Source organism: Panthera onca, chromosome F1, assembly GCF_046562875.1.
Source record: "Panthera onca isolate mPanOnc1 chromosome F1, mPanOnc1 haplotype 2, whole genome shotgun sequence".
In the NCBI taxonomy this organism is placed as follows: Eukaryota; Metazoa; Chordata; class Mammalia; order Carnivora; family Felidae; genus Panthera; species Panthera onca.
In genome coordinates this window covers 42143152-42167102 of record NC_138355.1, presented here as the reverse complement: position 1 = coordinate 42167102, position 23951 = coordinate 42143152, and the positions used below count along the sequence as shown (strand labels likewise).

General features: G+C 39.5%; 1 protein-coding gene across 3 annotated transcripts; it reads left to right on the top strand.

Annotated features, from left to right (window-relative positions):
- On the top strand, positions 1 to 22635 carry DDX59 (DEAD-box helicase 59). Of its 3 annotated transcripts, none has more exons than XM_060644051.3 (8): positions 1 to 277; positions 1521 to 2338; positions 3506 to 3673; positions 8064 to 8153; positions 14389 to 14565; positions 15263 to 15415; positions 15907 to 16035; positions 21916 to 22635. In XM_060644051.3, exons 2-8 carry the CDS (start codon positions 1532 to 1534, stop codon positions 22177 to 22179), a joined length of 1788 nt encoding a protein of 595 aa, XP_060500034.2. In that variant the 5' UTR covers positions 1 to 277; positions 1521 to 1531; the 3' UTR covers positions 22180 to 22635. The 3 variants fall into 3 exon arrangements, with proteins under 3 accessions (XP_060500034.2, XP_060500032.2, XP_060500033.2); XM_060644049.3 differs by having other exon boundaries at positions 14314 to 14565; XM_060644050.3 differs by lacking the exon at positions 1 to 277 and adding an exon at positions 332 to 687 and having other exon boundaries at positions 14314 to 14565.
- Positions 22636 to 23951: the final 1316 nt, after the last annotated feature.

Genomic DNA, 23951 nt, shown 5'->3' with positions numbered 1-23951 from the left:
CTTCCCCGCCGCGCTAAGGCGCGCCGCGGCCTCCTTCCAAAACCCGGAGAAGTGGATTCTGCGCTCCGCACGGCCTTTCCTAACCGTAGTGTGGCCGAGCGGGTCCAGGCTTGTCAGCAGGAAACTGGGCCCAGCGCCTGGAGGGGGAAGGCGGCCCCGAGCGGGAGCGGACGCGCCCCAGGCCTGCGCGAGTGAGCGTGCCGCGGGCCCCGGCCGCTCGGCCCTCCTTCCCGTCGTGCTCCCTTGCCTCTGGGACGCGGGGCGCTAGGCCGCGGCGGTAGGATACCCCCCACCCCGTACACAGTCCCCCTCCCACCCTTGCAGTCGCGGGGTCCCGGGCCTCCGGCCGGAATCCTGCGCCCCGCCCTCCCCGTCTCCTAGCAGCGCCGTGACGTGCGTGCGCCTTTGGGTGCGGGGCTGCGGGGCGGGGGTGAGGGGCAACGCCCGAGGGGAGGGTCTGGGAGCGCGCCCCGGGAGGGATCCGGCGACTGGGAAGCCGCGCCGCTCCCCGCGCCCTGCCGGAGCCGGTTCCGTTTCGCCATTTGAGGACCTTGAGTTCCAAGCTCTTCCCTGCCGACCCAGAGCCGTCCCTCTCCCCACCTCCTTGACATTCGCGGAGACTTGGGATAGTAATTCTAGACCTTCAGTTGCATTTTTGTTGGAATTTTTCTGGAAAAATTGAATCTGGTAACTTATCCTAAGAATTTTTTTTGAGAAAGGTGTTTTAGTATATTTAATAGGCTCAAAATTAGGTTAAAAGCCTTGTTTCACAGCCCACAGTCATTTTGCAAAAACATTTTTGGTGGAGATCGGCATAGCAGTGGTTGAGAGCTTGCACTCTGGAGCCAGAATGCCTGGGTTCTAACACTTGAGAATGGTGTGAGCTTGGACAAGCCACTTAATCTCTAGCTGGCCAAGTTTCCTCATGTGAAAAATTATAATAGAATACATAATACAGCATAATAAATATCTATATATGTCCGGGGGGGGGGGCGGTGGTGCTAACCTACTTTCCAAGCTTGTGAAGATCAGGTTAACAGGTCTTGAAGCGCTAAGCACTGTGGAACATAGCAATACATACGGGTTACTTATTACATCAAAATAGCATTTTTTCTCTGTGCCTTGTGGTTTTGATTTTCGAGATTCCAGCTGTGAAGTGTTTCTCCTGTTTTGTGAAAACGTAATAAAAGGATTTACTCCAGAATTTCTGTAATATTTGGAATTTCAATGTGCAAGTAGCCAGTAAACAGAAGCAGGCAGTATGCACAAGGCTGTGCTGAGCAGTGTGCAAAGTTTCACCACTCCCATGTGTAAGGAAAAGGGCTGTCTGTTTGTTTTCACCAGAGGAAATTGATGAATGGCAGAAAAGCTTGCTCTAAGAAGTGTCATGATGCCTTCTTCTATTCCTTTCAGGCAAAGCCCAGGGACACTAGGCTGACTGCAAGATAACCATACTTTATATGTGAATTTTATTCTTCATTGAGGGTTAAATAAATCTCATTATATAATTTCCTCAACAGAATATCAGAGGATGTTTGTTCCAAGATCTCTAAAAATCAAGAGGAATGCTAATGATGACAGCAAAAGTTGTGCAGCTAAGAAAATTAAATCAGATGCAGAAGACCTTCAGCTGGATGAAGGCAGAGATGATTCAACTGATGCTTTAGTTACAAAAGAAGCCACGACGTCAGACAGGCCCAGCACAGAACCATGCCCTTTCCCCAGCACAGCTGGCCAGTTGGCTGAGGTTTGTTTGGTTGGACCTGAGCAGGACGCAAAGGATAGCGATCTTTCTGAAGAGCCTGTAAAGTCATTTTCCAAAACACAGCGCTGGGCAGAACCTGGAGAACCTGTCTGTGTTGTTTGTGGTCGTTACGGAGAGTATATCTGCGATAAGACAGACGAAGATGTGTGTAGTTTGGAGTGTAAAGCCAAACATCTTCTACAAGTAAAGGAAAAGGAAGAGAGATTAAAACTCAGCAGTCCTCAGAAAGCTGATTCTGAGCCCGAGGCTCCACTTAATGCTTTTTATGTCTATAAAGAGCACCCCTTTATTTTGAACCTTCAGGAAGACCAGATTGAAAATCTTAAACGGCAGCTAGGAATTGTAGTTCAAGGGCAAGATGTCACCAGACCTATTATTGACTTCGAGCATTGTGGTTTCCCTGAGGCCTTAAATCTCAACTTGAAGAAATCGGGCTATGAAGTTCCAACCCCCATCCAAATGCAGATGATTCCTGTAGGACTCCTGGGAAGAGACATTCTGGCCAGTGCGGATACTGGCTCAGGAAAAACAGCCGCTTTTCTTCTTCCTGTTATCACTCGAGCTTTATGTGAGGTAAGAGTTCACATGTGTTACTCTCAGAAGCAAGTCAGGTATATACCAAGTTTCAGCCTTAATTACATTAAAGCTGCAAACTGAACTATAATCTTAGTCGTTAGTGCTCTTAGTGATTTTGCTTCTGATGGTAGTTTGTATGAAGAACATAATTTTAGGGAATTTTCCTTTTATTAGATTGGACCAAAGATCTTTTCCTTGAAGGTCTTAAAAATTGCCTTCCTTACAAAATATCTTCAACAGATTTTCTATTCAAGAAGTAAACTTTTGCTCTGGGGAAAGAAATGCTGCTGACTGGGTGACCTGCAATTTTTGTGTCCATTTAGCCTCCTTGGATTTTGTGTTTTGAAAAAACTGATTTATACCAAAGTTAGAACGCTATCGTAGAGTTCAAAAGCTACCCTTAAATGTGATTCGTGGTTCATCTTAAAATAATGCTGCCTTACTTTACTTGTGAGTTTATAGTGTATAAAGCACCCTCCCCCACACACATAATTACTTTAACCACAATGTTTACCAAGTACTATTGAATTTGTGGGGTCTGGAGTAGGGCAGGAAGGGAAACCAGTGCAAAATGTAGGCAAAGAGAGGAGAGGTAAAGGAGGAAAATTTGGAAAACTAAGAATTGTAGAAGATAATGTAAGGAAAAAATAAAAGAAAGCACCTCATGTTTAAAATATAGGTAAAACTCACTGGATGTCCAAAACAGAGCTATAGTGCAGGAAATAGGACATTTGTAACAGTAAGTGAATCCATAGGAGAGCCAAGGGTGGGATGCCAAACTTTAACCAGATCTTCATGGTTTTCTCTTCAGAGGAGCATGGCTGGAGATTGCAGAGTCCATTTGACTGGGAGCAAACTTTCGGTTTTCCCACCTTGGTTATTGTGGGTGCTCCTCCCTGGCCCCAGTTTTGATTTTTCATTGTATGTCTGTGTTTTATAAGAAATGGGTTCAATTTACACTTGATCTTAGCCAAAAGGCCGAGAAGCGATAGAAATGGGTTCAATTTGCAACGGTTTTTGGAGAGAACATCTGCAGTGAACAGAAGGCAGGAGGGTTCATATCCAGTTGGGTTGGACCGTTCCTAGAATCACGTTGAAGATTTAGTCCACATCTGCAGGAATTAATTGCCAGTGCTTTTAGACTTGTTTTTCCCATCTCTGCAGAGCAAAACTCCATCTGCACTCATTCTTACGCCAACAAGAGAATTAGCCATTCAGATAGAGAGCCAAGCTAAAGAATTGATGAGTGGTCTGCCATGCATGAAAACTGTGCTTCTGGTAGGGGGCTTACCCTTACCTCCACAGCTTTATCGTTTGCGACAACATGTTAAGGTGAGCACCGATTTGGTAAAATGCCTTTGAAAAGCATTGTAAGCAATATGGGAGCTAGTTGTTGTTCTGTTTATTTATTTATTTATTTTTTTGCCCTTAAGGAATGTGATTTTAGGTTAAACCTTTTTTTTAACTTTATTTATTTTGAGGGGGTGGCTGGCAAGAGAGAGAGGGAGAGAGAGGATCCCAAGCAGGCTCTGTGCTGCCAGTGAAGAGCCCAGTGCAGGGCTGGACCTCATGAACTGTGAGATCATGACTTGAGCTGAAACCAAGAGTCGGACACTTAACTGTCTGAGCCACCCAGGTGCCCTTAGGTTAGCCTTTAAATTCCAAGCAAGCCTTAATTTTTTTAAGTTTTTTTTTTTTAATAAATCTTTTACTGTTTTTAATGTTTATTTATTTATTTTTGAAAGAGAGAGAGGGAGCAGGGGAGGGGCGGCGGGGGGTGGGGGAGAGAATCCCAAGCAGGCTCCACACTATGAGTTTAGAGTCGGATGCGGGGCTTGAACCCGTGAACCAGGAGATCTTGACCTGAGCTAAAATCAAGACATTAAACCGACTGAGCTGCCCAGGTGCCCCTTAAGTTTGTTTCTATCAGAAAGGGACACAATTTATTGAGTGTCTGTCATATGCCAAATCCTGTTGGATGTTTTCACCTGCATTATCCTATTCAGTTTTCACATTTGCTCTTGAAGGTGGGTTGGCATATCCCATCTTCTATGTTTGAGAAGTTGAATCTCAGAAAGATGGGATTTATCTAAGGATCCATAGCTACTATAAAGTGTGATTTCCTTTTTTGTTTTTTAAGTAGGCTCTGTGCCCAACATGGGGCTTTCACAACCCTGAGATCAAGAGTAGGATGCTTTACTGATTGAGCCAGCCAGGTGCCCCTAGAGTGTGATTCCTACAGAGAAGGAGGTTATCCCATGTAACCACAATACAGTTATAGAATCAGGAAATTAACATGGATACACTGGAATGCATCAGGAATTAATGTTGCTGCCATCTACTCTTCAGACCCCATTCGTGTTTTACTAATTGTCCCATCACCTTTTTTTTTTTTTTCCTAATAGCACAAGAATCCAGTTCAGAATCATATTTTGCATCTAGTTGTCATGTCTCTTTCATCTCCTTCAGTTTGGAAGAGTTCTTCAGTCTTTGCTTTTTTTTTTTTTTTTCATGATCTTGACACTTAAAGGATTATGAACTGCTTAGTTTGAAGAAGGCCCCTCAATTGCTTAGATTCAAGTTACGCATGTTTGAAAGGAATATCATAGAAGAGATGCTTTGTTTTTTTCATTACATCCTTGTAGATGATACATAATGTCAGTTTGTCCTTTTACTGGTGATATTACCTGTAAAGTAACTGTGAAGTTTTATTTTTCCCTTTGTATTTTGAGGAGTATTTTCATACTGTAAATTTCTTGTGCTTTACCACATTTCAAGCTTATTCTTTATATATATATATACATATAATATATACATATATATACTTACATAATATATAAGTATATACATATAATATATACATATATATATATGTAATATATATATATAATGTATATATGTATATATATACATACATACATATAATGTATATAATGTAATATATATATAATATGTATATATTATATGTATATACTTATATCAGTATAGACTCATGATTTCCTATTTCATTTAAAGGATTATAATCTGGGGGCACCTGGGTGGCTTAGTCGGTTGAACATCCAACTCTTGATTTCGGCTCAGGTCATGATCTCACAGTTTTTGAGTTTGAGCCCCACATCAGGCTCACTGCTGTCAGCACAGAGCCCACCTCACTTCGGATCCTCTGTCCTCCTCTCTCTCTGCCCCTCCCCCACTGGCATGTGTGCTTGCTCTCTCTCTCTCTTTCTCAAAAATAGATGAACATTAAAAAAAAAAAGCTTCTTTCTCTCCCTCTACCCCTCTCCTCTGCTCTCTTTCTCTCTCTCTCTAAAATAAAAAAAATGAATTAAAAAAGAAAGGATTATAATCTGTTATTACCATTATTTATTTTGATTCTCCAGTAGTCCCCAATTTGAGCAGTGGAATCACCGTCAAGTTGGCTTCTGTGTCCTTTTATTATATCCCCATCATTCTTTGAGCACTTTGTTTCTTTCTGTCTGAAGAAGATGTTCATGCTTCCATTGTTCTTTCCTTGCCTCAGCCCTGGAATCATGCTTTTCTCCAAGTTGCCATGATTCCTTTTGCTACAGGATAGTATTTAGAAACCAAGACCTGGGCTCTAGGTTGGGCTCATTGCTGTTGGCTTTTGCTATTGAGTTATCATTGCTTCTAGGACCTCTTAGTGAATAGAGAGAGGGAATCACTCCATAATTGGGTATTCTGCATCTGTATTTATCGGAGACCATGAGTTCATGTCGATACTTCCAACTCTAATTAAACACAACAAGATTTGTTTTGGGGTTTTCTGTCTCCGTGTTTGTAACCCTGGCAGTGAGAAACTTGCTACCCATTATCTTCTATATATTTGTTTACTTGACCAATCCTCCTCTATGTAACCCCTTGCCTGTCCTCATCTCTGTCCACTGCCACAGAGTGATGCCTTCTTACTAGGCTCCACCCTGCGCCCTCTTCACCCCCTGAGACCACCAACACCCTGTGCAGGGCCACCTTTCTATGGAGGCCCCTTCTCACCCTCCTATCTCTCCCACTCCCTATGCTGGGCTGTGTCTTTCACAGATGCTCTCTGAGAAAATGTGTCTGTCAAGGGGCACCTGGGTGGCTCAGTTGGTTAAGCATCTGACTTTGGTTCAGGTCATGATCTCACTGTTCAGGGGTTTCAGCCCTGCATCAGGCTCTCTGCTGTCAGCGCAGAGCCTGCTTCCGATCCTTGGTCTCCCTCTCTCTCTGCCCCTCCCCTGCTTGTTCTCTCTCCTTCTCTCTGTTTCTCCTAAAAATAAATAAACATTTCAAGAAAAAAATCTGTCCAACAAAGTGATCTTTCAAAAGCCAGGGCAAAATAGCCACCTTTTCAGATGAACAAAGCTGAGAGAGTTTATTACCAATAGAGTATCTAAAGGATCATTAAACTAAGATATTCCACATACAAAGAATCTGATTCTGGAAAGGAAGGTTTAGGATCAAAGAAAGAATGGCGAGCAAAGACAATACTAAGCATATGGATAAGTGTAAACAAATATTGACCAAATAAAAAGTAGTCGTGAACAATTTGTGAGTTTAAAAAAAAGAAAAAGAAGGAAAATACTGGCCAAATGTAGCATATAAGTGCAGAAAGGTTGTGATTGGTGTAAATCAATTGCCCTTGATTGTTCAAGAAAAAGGTACATATGTCAATTAATTTTAGATTTTATTAAATTACAAATATTTGTTAAAATTCAAGGGAAGCGCTAGAAGAATGGGAAAAAAAAAAGTTTCTAACTTCCAAACTGGCAGAATGCGGGAAAGTGGGAGAGGAATAGAAGGGATGAACTCAGTTCAAAATAATTGAAATGGATTTAAATGCTTACAGTATTTCTGAAGAAACCAAGCAGAGCTCTATAGCTCTCTGGATACAGATCCTTACAACCTTGAAATTTTATCATTCTCTGTGAGCTTGCCGTTGTGTTGCTGTGTCCTTGAAAAGTGGAATACAATTGAATTTATTAGATCATTTGTAACTCGACTTTTCGCCAGGCACCGTCTCATTTAATCTTTATAATAATTATCATTTCCATTTTATGAATGTGAGAACAGAGGCTCACGCCATTTATTAAGTGCTATAGCTAAGACTCCTACTGAAGTTTGACTAAACAGCGCCTACTTTTAACTACTCCTTCAACTATTATAAAACTGTTAAGAGCCTTGAGCAACTTTAGAAATCATTGTGCCCAACCTTTTAATTTAAAACGAAATAGCAGGCCCAAAGGGGTTTAGGGATTTGCACTTGTTTACGGAGGCAAATAGCGGTCAGCCTGCCTGCAGAGCCCTTCCTGGTCTGGTCTCTGCCTACTTTCAAGCTTCATCCAAGTCTTTCTTCCCCTTTTTTACCTCGCGGAAGCCTCTGTGGCCTTGGAAGTTTCTTGGATGTTTTCCTTCCACCTGGTCCTCCTTGCTAGCTCTCACTACTTCTGTGTTAGGGTTTAGCTTATATGTTAGCGAGGACTGGACAGATGCCTCCGTTTATTGCATACCATACTGACCTCATGAGTATTTATCTGATCCTTCCTTTGTGTTTGTTACAAGTTTCATGAGAGCAGAGACTACGTCTGACTTAATCATCATTGATTCTGAGTACCTAACCTCAGTGACTGGCACATATTAGCCACCCAGTAAGTATACATAGAAAGAATGAATAAAGGAAGGAAGGAATATTATCTAATTTATTATCTTTTTCTCATTTATTCAGGTTATCATTGCAACTCCTGGGCGACTTCTGGATATAATAAAACAGAGCTCTGTAGAACTCCGTGGTATAAAAATTGTAGTAGTAGATGAAGTAAGTAGTGTTACTTAGAACATTAGTTACATAATTTTATATAGTTTATGAAAAATACATTATAGTTATATAATCTCACTGTGTGTTCAGGCATTTTCTCCCCAAAGGAAAAAAAAATTAGGGATTTTTAAAAATTGCAGTGGTCATTCTTTTTTTTTTTAATTAAAAAATTTTTCTTGAGAGAGAGAGAGAGAGCGTATGCACACTCAAGTGAGGGAAGGGCAGAGAGAGAGGGAGACACAGAATCCAAAGCAGGCTCCAGGCTCTCAGCTGTCAGCACAGAGCTCCACATGGGGCTCTAGCTCAACAAACCGCGAGATCGTGACCTGAGCCGAAGTCAGACGCTTAACCGACTGAGCCACCCAGGAGCCCCTAATTGCAGTGGTCATTCTTAAGCTAGTTCCTGTGTAGCATTGCAACTACCCTAAGGTATAGTGCACTGAAATTAAACCACATTAATAAATAAAATTAGCTGTCTTTTCCTAATTGACAGAAAACACAAATCCAACAGCTACTGTATTCTCAGTGATAAGTTTTTTAAACACTTGACACTGGCTATCATTTGTCTACAAAAACAAATGGATCAGTGGCAAATAACTATTAACAGGGATTTTGGAAGTAGCTGAGAATGCTTAATTGGATGACCTTTTGTATTTTTTTCTACGTGGTCATAGGCATTTGTGGTTGTGATTTTCAGTGGTACATAGAGCAGATAAGCATTTTTATATTTTTGGTTTGCTTACAAGATAAAATAAATATGTTAGTATCTGCTGATATTCCACCATGTGAACAAGCATGAGGACACAAAACCATGTGTCAGCCCAGGCTGGACATGTGCCGGTTCTGCCTGCAGGGCATTGCACTTCTGCCTTCACACACGTCCCAACAGCAGTAACAGAGCAGAGGCCCAGCAGGGGTCACAGATGTGGGGTCCAAGTGCTGACCAGTGATGGCAACCTGGCCTGCCTTCTGTGGGGCCCAGTAAGTAGCAGTAGGGTGCCAGGGGGTGTGGAAAGAACACCTGGATGAGACCGCAAGACTGGGATTTGAGCCTTTACTCTACCTACTATGGGATGCTGGGCAAGTCATTTAATCTTCCAGACATTGTGAAAATGTCTCATAGACTGAAAAGTCCTGTAAAAATGTAAAATAATGTTATTCAGTCCTTTATTATTTTTTTTTTCTGTTTTTTTCCCTTATATATTTACCTTTTTTTTTCCAGTGAGAATACTTAAGTTCTACTCCCTTAGCAAATTTCAGTTATACAGTATAGTGTTAATCAACTGTGGTAACCACATTGTGCATGTCAGACCTTACCTGTTTTATAACCAAAAGTTTTTACCCTTTTATCCTAAACCTCTTCCTGTTTCACCCACTCTCTAGCCCCTGGCAATCATTTTTCTACTACTTTCTATGAATTTGACTTTTATTTTCTTATGTTGAACTTTTTTATTTATTTATTATTTTTTTTTTAATGTTTATTTATTTTTGAGACAGAGAGAGACAAAGCATGACCGGGGGAGGGTCAGAGAGAGGGAGACAATCTGAAACAGGCTCCAGGCTCTGAGCTGTCAGCACAGAGCCCGATGGGGGGCTCAAACTCACGGACCGCAAGATCATGACCTGGGCCGAAGTCGGCCGCTTAACCGACTGAGCCACCCAGGCGCCCCATGTTGAACTTTTTTAAATTGCACATATAAGTACTATCATACAGTATTTGTCTTTTTCTGTCTAGCTTACTTTAATGCCCTCCGGGTCCATCCATGTTACTAAAAATGTAAGAAGTTTAAGTCTGAATAATAGTCCATTGTGTATACATACACCAGATTTTCTTTATCCATTCATCTGCCGATGGACACTTAAGTTGTTTCCATACCTTGGCTATTGTGAACTGTTACTCAGTCCTTTAAAAGGTGCTGCTAGGTCAGCATTTTCCTGGTGTGCCTTTTGGTTCAACTGATTTATTGCATTGGATTATCATCAGACTTACTGCCACCCTGCAAGTATGAATGGGCTTCCCATTGTTGATAAGCCCATGTTGTTAAGTTCTTGCCATCTTATGAGCCTGAGAAACGGATCATCACATTGATTTTAAAGTTAATTTCCATTCCTGTTTGCTTCCCTTCACGACATTTCCATCTTTGCCAATTAATAGGGTTTCACAGGACACCTCAGTGCTATGCTCAGAATACAAAAGGAGTATTCATTCAGCAAACCTATACTGAGTGCTTGTTATGTGCAGCCTCTGTCCCAGCTCCTCAGCATTTAAGGAAATGAGCTGGTAAACAACATAATTGGTCATGTACTGAAACTGAAGTCAGCATAGAAGTGCTATTCAGAGTCCTTGGCTCTGAAACCTTCCATCAGTCCCCCAGATAGACTTTAGGTCTTCTTTCCTCTCTGACCTATATGTAGATTGACCAGCTCTAGATGAGTTTGGATGGAATCACAAAGAAGTTTTAAATACTATTCAGGCCTACAAAGTACTGAAACCTTATTGGAGAAAAAGACATATACACTTGAAATTAAGCAAGAGCATTATCATATATACTGAAATACAAAGTACTAAAGTGTGTAATGTAGGCCAGGGAATGGCAAACTCGTGCCGTAAAGGACCAGATAGTAAATATTTAAGGCTTCAGGGGCCACTTGGTCTCTGTTGAAACTGTTCAGTACAACCATAGACAGGTAAATAAATGGGTATGACTGTGTTCGCATAAAACTGTTTACAGAAACACACAGAGGTCTGAGTTTGTCCCAAGAGCCTTAGTTTGCTGACACCTGATATAAGCTGTTAGTAAAAAAAAAACAGGACTATGTATGATATGCTAATTTTTCAGTGCAATTAAGGTCAAGAGAAAGAAATAAGAGATTGTGTGAATTGGCACTGTAAAAAATGGCCTCTCCGAGGTAATGGGATTTGACCTGGTCGTCCACAGATGGAAAAGGATTTAGAAAACTTGAGAATGTATCCAGTATTCCAGGTGAAGAAGCTAACATAGGCAGAGGCAGAAAGGCCAAGTGCATGCACTGAGAGACCAACCAGCTTGAAGCATTCTTCCTGAGAAATAATAGGAAGTAAAGTTGGGTAGTTAGGGTGGGGTCAAATTATAGAGGGCCTTGAAAGGGAGGAGGAAGATCTTGGATTTGATGTGGGAAACAATGAGGCTTTCAAAATTATTGAGTTGGGGTGTCACAAGTGGAAAGTGGTGGTTGAGCAAGGTTATTCTGCTGCTCCGTGCAAGAGAAATTAAAGAAGAAAGAATCTGTGGGACAGAGTGGCTAGCAACCCAGACAAGAGGTGAGTAGGGTCAGGGACAGGGCGGAGGCAGTGGGAGTCATGAGGACATCTGAGAACCACTGTAAATCATTCATGAATCTTCTGATGACTGAATATGAGAGAGGATGGAGAAGAAGGTGGTTGACGTGACTCTATAAATGCTGGTTGTGCCTCTAATTTTAAGTAAAGGGCAAGTGGGTAAGAGTTGGAGCTTGGCAATAATATTTGAGTTTGGTTTTAGAAATGTTGAATTTCTTGTGAATGATGGATGAAATGCTGTGTGGATATGAGAAATGTGCATTAGCGTCCATGAGACACACTGGTTTCTCTAAGGGAGGAAGGTTGGAGAGGGACAAGGACTGGGGCCAAGTGTCTGCTTATGGAGTTTGAAGATGAGTCTGTAAACATGGTGTAGTTTGAGAGACCAGGAAGGAAGTGAGAACAAGTAATATCCCTGAAAAGAGAGGTCTCTGTTCTAAGAGGATGATGAAGATAAAGGAAAAGGCATGAAAACTAAGATAATTCTTTTGGAATTAGAAAATCTGCTCTGTCTTCCTACCTATTCTTTGGCCTAGAATTCTCTCCCACCCCATCCACCTGCTCTTCCTTTATGTGTCCGTGGCTCTGGAACCTTCTGTCAGTCCCCTAGATAGACTTCAGGCCTTCTTTCCTCTCTGCTCTGTTGAGCAGACTTTATATATGTAGACTTTATAATTTCTTTTATGTTCCTTGGTTTATCCCAGTAATCAAGCACAGTGTTTGCCCAAGTTTCCCTAATGGTAAGAATTACCCAGTGTACTCAGCAAATGTAATAAATGACCAGACCTCTTATTTGGATATGCTGACTCAGTAGGTCTGAGTTGGAGTCCAGGAATATTTAAAAACTCATTCTGGGTGATTCTTTAGGGAGATTTGGGACACACTGACTAGTGAACTGCCTGACAGTGCTTTTTCAGTGCTTAGACTTGATGAATGCTTGTTTGTTTATCAGATGCATTTTTGGGGCTTTTTACATGCTAGACACTGTCCTTGGTTTTGAGGATACAATGGAAAGTGAGATAAGCTCTGACAGATGTATGTGCACAGGTAGTGTGACAGAGACAACAGGGGTTTTCTCAATTTGGTATGGGAGGAGGGCTCTCTGAGTGACTTTGATGCTGAAATGTGAACAAAAAGGAGCCAGCCACACAAAAATCCATCTGGAGGAAAGACTGCTTCCATCAGTCTCCAGCTAGTGTTCAGGAGCTGATGTGGGAGTGATCATGGGGTAGTTGGGGATAGAAGGCTGGTGCGGCAGGGTCGTGGGACGTGAGATGGGGGAATGGTAGGCGATGAAGTCAGAGAAGTGGATGAGGATGAAAACTGGAAGACTGTGCTTAACAATTGGATTTTATTCTACATGTGATGGGAAATTACTGGAGGGTTTAAGCAGAGGAGTAACAGATCTGATTGATGTTCTAGAAGATTCTGGATGCTTGAGGTAGATGGCTTCTGGTGTGGGGGTGACAGGATGAGGAGGAGTCTCACAAATGTGAGCTGGAAAGAAGTAGCTGGATTTGGGGGTGTGTTAGTGTAAACAGATTAGATGCAGGGCAGCTTGGATGAGAAGAGAAACTGAGCGAATTTATTTCTGATGGCCTCTCTATTTTCTGAACCAGGGGAAGCAAGGCCATCTCCTGAGATGAGGGGGGCTTAGTGGGATTATTGAAGAAAAGCAGGGGATATTTGCAAGACATAGCATGGGTGTGCGCGTGCTCTGTGTCTCATAGTAAATTGAAACATTGAGACTTACCATGCTGTGAACGTGGTCCCAAGTGTTTTATATATTTTATGCTCATAATATATCCTCATTAATGCTCATAGCAGCCTTATAGGGTAGCTGCCATTATCATTCCCATTTGTAAAAGGAAAAACTGAGGCTTACAGCCATTCGTTACCTTGGTTAATTTAAGGTCATAGGTAGAGTCAGGTTCAAACCCAGACCATCATGATTATTTTAGATTTTTAAATGTCACAGAGTGAATATTAAAATGTGTGTTCATACTTTAATAGTATGTTAGTGGACGCTTAAAAATACAATGCCTTAGTCTAAATACTCTAAAATAGTTAAATAACTTATTTTTCAAAATTATAGATAGCTAGATTGTATTTAAAAGTCAAGATAGCCTTAATCTTTATTATTTTGAAGCAGCTTTAACTTAATATTTTTCCTTCTGTTTGCTTAGTAATACATAAATTGTTTTTAAAGACCGGCAACACAGGAGTATATACTGAAGTGGAAGCCCCCAACAGTAAATGTTTTTACTTATTTAATATTTTATTATAAATATGCATCCATGGTTAAAAAAAAAAACAACTTTGCAAGAAGCTATAAAATGAAGAATTAAATTGCACCCCCTTCTACAGCCTGCAAGCCTTCTCCCCAGAGTCAACAATTGAGTTTCTTGAGTGTATACACAACTGGTATCATGTTATACATAGTGTTCTGTACTTTGCTTTTTTCCTGCTAGCAGTGATTCATTATCACTTAATAAAAGGCTTTCCAGTCATAATTAATGATAGCAGAGGGTTGTATTATGTGGATCTACCATAATTTATTTACTAAATCCCCTATTGGTGGATGTTTAGGATATATACATTTTTTTGCCACTGTTAATGCCATAAAAACCTTGTATATCATTGAAAACCTGTAATTACCCAATGTATAATTTTATATAAATATGTATTTTCCCAATTTATCCTTTACCTTTTGACATTGTGGTATATTCTTCTGTGTAAAAGTTTTTAATTTTTCATGTTCATAATCATTTCAGTTTTTCCCTTGGGTGGCCCAGGGTTTTAATGTCCAGTAGGACTAACTTTAAAATGATTTTATTTTAGGCTGATACCATGTTAAAGATGGGCTTTCAACAGCAAGTGCTTGACATTTTGGAAAACGTTCCTAATGATTGTCAGACCATTTTGGTTTCAGCTACAATTCCAGCTAGCATAGAACAACTAGGAAGCCAGCTTCTGCATAATCCTGTGAGAATTATCACTGGGGAAAAGAACCTGCCTTGTTCCAGTGTGCGCCAGATTATTTTGTGGGTAGAAGAACCAGCCAAAAAGAAAAAATTGTTTGAAATCTTAAATGTGAGTAGTTGCGCAACCCTGTTTTGTAGATTGTGTTTGCATTTTTCACAGTCCTTAAGATTGTGATTTTTAGATGCAGCCTTTGGGGAATTTAGTATAGATACTTAATAACTAAATTGCTTTACCTCAATTCTGTGGGATCAGATAAATATTTATTTATATAAGCTTACTGTATGGATGCAGAATTGCCCTTTTTTCCCCCCTATTATAGAAAGATGTTTAAATATCAAGACTATTCTTTAGTAATATTTTTTGTTTGAAAAATTTTTAGTAGTTTTATATATCGGGTTAAAGACAAGTTCTTTCTTGATCATTCTGTCCTTGGGAAATAGAATCTTTTAGCGGTAACTTGTTTAAGCAGAAATTTGTTAAGTGGGTGATATGTGTTGCACAGTTACTTATAAATAAGGTATTAAGTTAAATATGTTTGTATTTACTTATGAACAGTATTTAAAATTTTAAATTGCACTCAAAATTTTAAAATTATTTTTGCAATATTAATGAAGTATTGGAGAAATATGAACAGCAGTAGACTGTTGTGCTTCTGTTTGTGCATATTTAAAAAACATTCATTTTAACACTCATTTTTCCTCTATAAGCCTGTCGATAACTAGCTTATACTAATGCTTTCAGAAAAACTTCCCATTGTAAATTATGTTGTATGAGTAATTTTAGACATATGTTTTTCGTTTTTCAGGATAGGAAACTCTTCAAGCCTCCAGTGTTAGTATTTGTGGACTGCAAGCTGGGAGCAGATCTGCTGAGTGAGGCAGTGCAGAAAATCACTGGTCTAAAAAGTGTGTCTATACATTCGGAGAAGTCACAAACAGAAAGGAAAAACATTTTGAAGGTTTGGCACTCAGCATTCTGTTTTCAAGGGACCCCCTATTACCAGCTGGTTTTTAAAGCGACCTTTTTTTAATGACTTCAAGAACTTCAGGCAAGCAGTGACTGTCAGCTAATTGTTCCTCTTGCTCAGGCTTCTGTGTCTTGGGAGCAATAAGCCTGTTCCCTATAGGGTTATCTGCTAAATAGATTACTAATTCAGAATCTACCATTTCTGAAATCAGGTCAGTTTAGACGGGGGCAGAGCAGTAGTTCACCCTTGGAAAGGGTTTGCTTGAGTACATGAAGAGAAAACATTTGATGGGGTTGGGCAGGGGGTGGTTGGGAAGAATTTAAACCACACAGATTTCTCAGGTATTCTAAGACCTTTACTTACTGAAAAGATACTGCAACAACAATGTTGAAGAAAGTATTAAAAGAAGAAAAGGTATCTGAATTAGATAAAACCACATAAGATAAATTCTGAATAATGAAGTTTGTTGCTTTTCGGGGAAGGGATTACTTGAAGGAGACTATGAAGTTGTGGTGAGCACCGGAGTCCTGGGACGAGGCCTGGACTTGATCAGTGTCAGGCTGGTTGTCAATTTCGATATGCCTTCAAGTATGGATGAGTACGTGCATCAGGTAAAGAGATTTTATGTTTCCTCCCTGAGTTCTCTTGGGCAAGGCATTATCAATAGAGTGGTAACTAAAAAATAAAAAGTTTTGGGGTGCCTGAGTGGCTTGGTTGAGCATCTGACTCTTGATTTTGGCTCAGGTCACGATCCCAGGGTTGTGGGATCAAGCCCTGAGTCAGGACTTAAGATTCTCTCTCTCTCTTTCTCTCTCTCTCTCTTTCTCTCTCTCTCTCTGTCCCCCCTTCTGCCCCATTCCCCTGCTTGCTTGCTCTCTCTCTCAAAATAAAATAAATGAAAAAAAGTGAGACAGTATTCTAAAAAAGAAAAAATGAGTTTTATCATAGACCTAAAAAGATTTTATAAACTTCGTATAGTTTTGTTTTTAAAACATACATGTATATAAGCTAAATTTCGTTTTTAAAAACTCTATGTGTGCCTAAAATGGATTAAAAAAATAATTGGAGGGGCGCCTGGGTGGCTCAGTCAGTTAAGCGTCCGACTTCGGCTCAGGTCATGATCTCATGATTCTTGAGTTTGAGCCCTGCCTTGGGCCCTGTGCTGGCAGGTCTGAGCCTGGAGTCTGCTTCAGCTTCTGTGTCTCCCTCTCTCTCTGGCCCTATGCCGCTCACACTCTGTCTCTCTCTCAAAAATAAACATTAAAAAATTTTTTTTCTAAACAATTGGAAATAACCTAAAATATCAGTTTAATAAAATTTTAAGTAGTGGTTTTTGTTTTTGTTTTTTCAACTTTTTTTTTTTTTTTTTTTTTTTTTTAATTTATTTTTGGGACAGAGAGAGACAGAGCATGAACCGGGGAGGGGCAGAGAGAGAGGGAGACACAGAATCGGAAACAGGCTCCAGGCTCTGAGCCATCAGCCCAGAGCCTGACGCGGGGCTCGAACTCACGGACCGTGAGATCGTGACCTGGCTGAAGTCGGACGCTTAACCGACTGCGCCACCCAGGCGCCCCTTGTTTTTGTTTTTAATTTCCTTTCTATTTCTTACTTAGCGAGCATATTAAATAGCGTTTATAATCAGGGGGAAGAAAAGGCTTTGTTTTAAATTGGTCTATCTGGCCGAAATAAAATTGATCCGTTAAAGTATTTGTTTTTTTAGGAATCTTGTCTTCATCTCTTCTTCATATCCTTATTTGTTCTAGTCTTTCGCCTATTAAAGTTTTGTTTATTTTGCTGCCAAAGATAACAGCAGGCTCTTCTTTCTAGCAGAAATAGAGCTTTCTCTTAGCGTCGTGTTATCTCACTGACTGCTACCTGTCTTCCTTCTCCGGCATCACTTACAGACTTTTCAAGTAAAGCCTTTCTGTAATGTTCTTAGAATTACCTCTGAATGCCACATTTACTTGGATCACCCACTGAAACGCTTTTAGTGCCTTTAATGCATTGTTGCTTTTATTTTTACTCAGACTTAGTAATATAGCAGTGCCTCTCTCTCTCTTTCTCTCCCTTTGGTCCCACCTCATTTACCTGTGCATCAGGGAATTGAGTATTACACAGGAGTTGATTGTTCAAATAAATGAAGTTTATTTTCTTTTGAATTTTTAATAATTTTCTAAAAATACTAAAATACTTAAGAAGCTTCTCTGCTTCTTAAATAGAGCATGCTGATTACAATTATACAACTTTTTCTTGCTATCCCAAAGTCAACCCTATTGCTCTCAGTTATTCATGAGTTATCGTTCACATTCACAGTGTACCCTGAGCAATGGCCTCAGGGGGTGTTGAGTATGTAGAGTTTCTAACCTCTACTCAGAATGGCCCCATATCCTTCTGCTTTTCTAGTTCTTATATCTGGGTATGTTTTGTTTGTTTGCTTCAGTAATTGAACGGTACATATACACAATAAGAAATAATACAAATAAGATATAAAGTGAAAAATAAGTCTCTGTAAGGTAACCCTCCTATTTTTGAGTGGTTACAACAGTTAATGGTGCAGAAATTATAAAATGCATGTTTATGCACAAGTACACACGTATATGCGTACCATGTTACGCTTATTACGTAAATGGGACCACATTCCTCCAACTGTTCTATGCCTTGCTTTCTTTATTAAATATATCTTAGGCATCTTTCCTTATTAGCACACATAATAGGTACCATTTAAAAAATATTGATATGGGGGCGCCTGGGTGGCGCAGTCGGTTAAGCGTCCGACTTCAGCCAGGTCACGATCTCGCGGTCTGTGAGTTCGAGCCCCGTGTCAGGCTCTGGGCTGATGGCTCGGAGCCTGGAGCCTGTTTCCGATTCTGTGTCTCCCTCTCTCTCTCTGCCCCTCCCCCATTCATGCTCTGTCTCTCTCTCTGTCCCAAAAATAAATAAAAAACGTTGAAAAAAAAAATTAAAAAAAAAAAAAAAAAAATATTGATATGTATGGAGTGCTTACTATATGGCCAGGCACTGTTCTAAACTCTTCCAATGTTTTTACTTGCTTTCAATTGGGCTTGATCTATTTTCATTGCTACATGGTAGTGTATTGTATGGATTACCATAATTCAATAAATCCTTTACAGTTTGATGGATAATCAAATATTTCCAATATTCTGTTGTTAAATAATGCTGCAGTGAACATCCATCTATACAGTTGTTTCTCTCATGCAGTATATTTATAAAATAGACTTGGAGGAGACTTGCTAGGTCAAAGGAATGTGTATTTTATTTTATTTTATTCTATTTTTATTATTGTTTTTTAAGGATATGTGTATTTTAAATTATAGTAGGTATTCCCAAGTGTTTGCTTTTAACTTAGGGGGCAGGGACTTCTGGGCACATAATTTGGAATTTGTTGAGTCAGCTTTTAGAGTCTAGAGAGTATTGCAGTTATGTTCTTGAACAGCTTATGTTACAGTATAAAATATCTCAGAATAAATTATGTCTCAATTGATAGAACTCCCATGCTATACAACTCACCACTTGAAAGTCAATTTACTGGTTTTTAGCATATTCATATTGTTGTGCAGCCATTACTACAGTCAATTTTAGAATATTTTTATCCTGAAAAGAAACCCCATACCTGTCCCTTCAGCAGTCATTCCCCATTCCTTCTCTCTCTCTCTCTCTCTCTCTCTCTCACACACACACACACACACACAAACACACACACACACACACACACACACACACACACACACACCTTAAGCAACCACTACTCTATGCCTGTCTTTATAGATGTATCTCTTCTAGACATTTCCTATAAATGGAATCATAGGTATGTACTCTTCTCTGCCTTTTTTCACTTATCACAGTGTTTTCAAGTTTCACTCAAGTTGTAGCATGTATCTGTACATTTTTTATTGCTACATTATATTCCAAAGATATACTGCCTTTCTTTGTTCATTAGTTGCTAGACATTTAGCATGTTTCTACTTTCTGTTTGCTATGAATAATGCTGTGTGTATCCATGTACAAGTTTTTTTTTTAATTTTTTAATGTTTATTTATATTTGAGAGAGAGACAGTGCACGAGCAGGGGAGGGGCAGAGAGGGAGAGATGGAGACAGAATCTGAAGCAGGCTCCAGGCTCTGAGCTGTCAGCACAGAGCCTGACGTGGGGCTTGAACTCACAAGCCATGAGATCATGACCTGAGCTGAACTCGGACACTTAACCAACTAAACCACCCAGGCGCCCCATGTACAAGTTTTTATGTGGATGTAGGTTTTCATTTCTTTTATTTTAATACCAGTCTAGTTAACATACAGTGTTATATTAGTTTCAGGTATACAATATAGTAATTCAACAATTCTGTACTTTAGTCAGTGCTCATCATGATAAGTGTACTCTTAATTCCCTTCATTTATTTTACCCTTTCCCTTCCCCGCTCTGGTAACCATCAGTTTGTTCTCTATGGTTAAAAGTTTGTTTTTTGGTTTATCTCCTTTTTTCTTTGTTCATTTGTTTTGTTTCTTAAATTACACATATGAGTGAACTCACATGGTATTTGTCTTTCTCTGACTTATTTCATTTAGCATTATACTCTCTAGGTCCATGTTGTTGCAAATGACAAGATTTCAGTCTTTTTTATGACTGAATAATATTCCATTATATATATACACACACACACACACACACACACACACACACACACACACACCCCCCCCCCCCCCCCCCCATCTTCTTTATCCATTCATGTATCATGTATGGATGAACATTTGGACTACTTCCATAATTTGGCTATTGTAAATAATGCTGCAGGGGTGCCTGGGGGGCTCAGTCAGTTAAGTGTCTGGCTTCAGCTCAGGTCATGATCTCAAGGTTTGTGGGTTTGAGCCCCGCATTGGGCTCTGTGCTGACAGCTCAGAACCTGGAGCCTGCGTCAGATTCTGTGTCTCCCTCTCTCTCTCTGCCCCTCCCCCACTCATGCTCTGTCTCTGTCTCTGTCTTTCAAAAATAAATAGATGTTAAAAAAAATTTAAATAGTGCTGCAATAAGCATTGGAGTGCATATTATCTTTTTGAATTAGTATTTTCCTGCTCTTTGGGTAAATACCCAGTAGTGGAATTACTAGATCATATGGTAATTCTATTTTCAATGTTTTGAGGAAACTCCATGCTGCTTCCCACAGAGGCTACACCAATTTGCATTCCAACCAACAGTGTACTGGTATTACTCTTTCTGTACATCCTTGCCAACATATGTTCATTTTCATTTCTGTTGGGGACACACCTAGGAATGGAATTGCTGGGTCATATAGTAAATTTGTGTGTAACATGTTGAGGAACTGCTAGACTCTTTTCCAATGTGGCCTCATGATTTTACATTCTCACCAGCAATATATGAGGGTTCCAGTTTCTCCACATCTTTATCAACACCTATGTTATTTATGTTTTTAAGTATAACCATGCTAATGGGTATAAAGTGATATCTCCTTGTGCTTTTGATTTGCATTTCCCTAATGACTAATGAATATCATTTCATGTACTTGCTGGCCCTTTGTGTATCTTCTTTGGAGAAATAGCTTTAAATTCTTTGCCTATTTTTTAATTGGGTTGTCCTTTTATTATTGAGTTGTAAAAGGTATTTATATATTCTAGAAGATCCTTATCAGATACATGATTCACAAATCTTCTCTTCCAGTACGTGAGTGCAGCTATATTTTATATTAGTTTTTAGTTTTATTGGAAAAATTCAGTAACATAAATAAAGCAACATTTCTTCTCTTGTGCCCAGTCTCATTCCATAGATGGCCATGTTTTGTTTTGTTTTTACAACGTTAAAAATGTCCTATATATTGGCAGCAACAATCTAATCATTTAAATACTCTGAATATAGACTTTGTTCTACATTTCAGTTAAGGAGCAGAAATTGACCATGACTGTGTATTTACCCCCTTCTTCTGAAGAGTTTCTCAGTATATTTGGAGACAAGTAAATTTTGTTCCTTATCATGTATTTCCATCACAATTTTGTGTTCATTTAATTTTATCAAAATGAGAACTTTATGCAAAAATGAGTTCACTTAAATCTCACATTTCAAGGCACTGAAGTACTCTAAAGAGTCCTCTTGCTCTAAAAGCAGTAGCTTTCAGAAAGTTTTTACCTTACCCCTATCCACAGTAAGAAACATCTTCATGTCATTGGCCACCCCCTCACAAGATACCGGAACTGAAACACAGGGTTCACAAACAATCCTTACTGGTATTATATGTGATCACTTTCGTATTTTCTGTTTGAGCTATTTCATTAAAAAGATGCTGGTGGCAGTCTACCTAAATTGATTTCACAAAATACATTGAGATGTACAATACAAAAAGTGCTATGGGAATGATGAACGTTAATCTTAGTAAAGCCTCTTTAAATACTAATCTTAATTTTCTTGCAAGAGACATTAAGGTTTTATATGAACATTTTGAAAATGTCCTTTGCATTTCATTTCAGGTTGGAAGAGTGGGGAGATTAGGTCAAAATGGAACAGCGATTACTTTCATCAATAACAATTCAAAAAGACTCTTCTGGGATATTGCAAAAAGAGTAAAACCCACAGGATCCATTCTTCCCCCACAGTTACTAAACTCCCCTTACCTTCATGACCAGAAAAGAAAGGAACAACAGAAAGATAAACAGACACAGAATGATCTGGTTACAGGTGCTAATCTTATGGACATTATTAGAAAACATGATAAAAGTAATTCTCAAAAATGACTTGTTATACCACTGAACAATTTTTTATTGTGTATGTTGTCCATGAAATTTCTGTATCTTATTACTGTATGGTTTGAATCAATGGGACATGTACATGAAGCAAAAAAAATTTAACATAATTTAAATTTTTTTAAATTGAGTATCAGATTTATACCACCGTATTATATTTATTTCCCTTTAGCTCTCATAAATTAAAAAAAAAATCGGAAAATGAATTGCTAAATAAAATAAAATTTTTTCTGTCTAGACAAAGCCTTTTTTTTCCCCCCAATACTCTTGGAGCTGCTGTCAGAGCCGGACACCTGCACAGCGAGCAGTCAGACTCAGAATGGTGATAGTTTCGTTTAGTGTCCCCAGTGCGCTGCGGGCACATTGGCACTTGGGTTATTGTTGAATAAATGAACGTTAGGAAGAAAGTAAATGATGGAAACTGGAAGAAATGATTGGTGCTTCTTTTTTTTTTTTTTTTTTAATTTTTTTTTTTTTAACATTTATTTATTTTTGAGACAGAGAGAGACAGAGCATGAACGGGGGAGGGTCAGAGAGAGGGAGACACAGAATCCGAAACAGGCTCCAGGCTCTGAGCTGTCAGCACAGAGCCCAATGCGGGGCTTGAACTCACAGACCGCGAGATCATGACCTGAGCCGAAGTCGGCCGCTTAACCGACTGAGCCACCCAGGCGCCCCTGATTGGTGCTTCTTTAAAAGATCAGTGTGAAATATGTTTTATTCTCAGTGGTTTTCCCTTCAGCTTGGTAAACATTTTTTTTTAATATAACTTACTGTCAAATTGGCTTACATATAACACCCAGTGCTCATCCCAACAAGTGCCCTCCTCAATGCCCATCACCCACTTTCCCCTTTCCCCTGTACCCCATCCACCCTCAGTTTGTTCTCTGTATTTAAGAGTCTCTTATGGTTTGCCTCCCTCCCTCTCTGTTTGTAACTATTTTTTCCCCTTCCCTTCCCCCATTGTCTTCAAGATCTACATATGAGTGAAAACATGATATCTGTCTTTCTCTGACTGACTTATTTCACTTAGCATAATACCCTCCAGTTCCATTCACGTTGCTGCAAATGGCCGGATTTCATTCTTTCTCATTGCCAGGTAGTATTCCATTATATATATAAACCACATCTTTATCCATTCATCAGTTGATGGACATTTAGGCTCTTTCCACCATTTGGCTTAACATGTAACATTCCACAATGTTATACTTATTATGGGCTGCTTATCAAAATAATATCAAGTTATGTTAATGCTGCATTGCAATTACAGTTTTATGTTAATGTCAGTTTGCTAATTCAATTGATAATATTAAATAATGGAACGAAGGATAGGTGTTTTGCTTTGATACATCAGTTCTTTCATTTCTTTAAAAACTGTTAGTTTCAGTTTACTTGCAGGATTTAGGTAGTATGTTACATAAATATTGACACTTAAGCTTTATATCCTAAACATCCTCCCCAAAGGGGCGTGGCAGAGATTTATGGAACTAACTAGAGTCCCTCAGTAGGTAGTTTCTTAATATCCCCACCCAAAGGAAAGTACGAGGTCAGAGGTTCCCCAAAGAATGTGACCCTCAAGACTCTGGCTTTCTCTATCCTGATTCTATGTTTGCTAACTGTTGAGTGGTAAGTATGTCTGATTTCAAGGATGAGGCAACCATTAAGGTCCCACGGTGCTGTAGCCGGTGCATTGGGAGGCTGAAATCCAAGCAGCACCACCATGCTCAACATATAAAAGGGGCCTTAAAAGTGTTGATAACAAT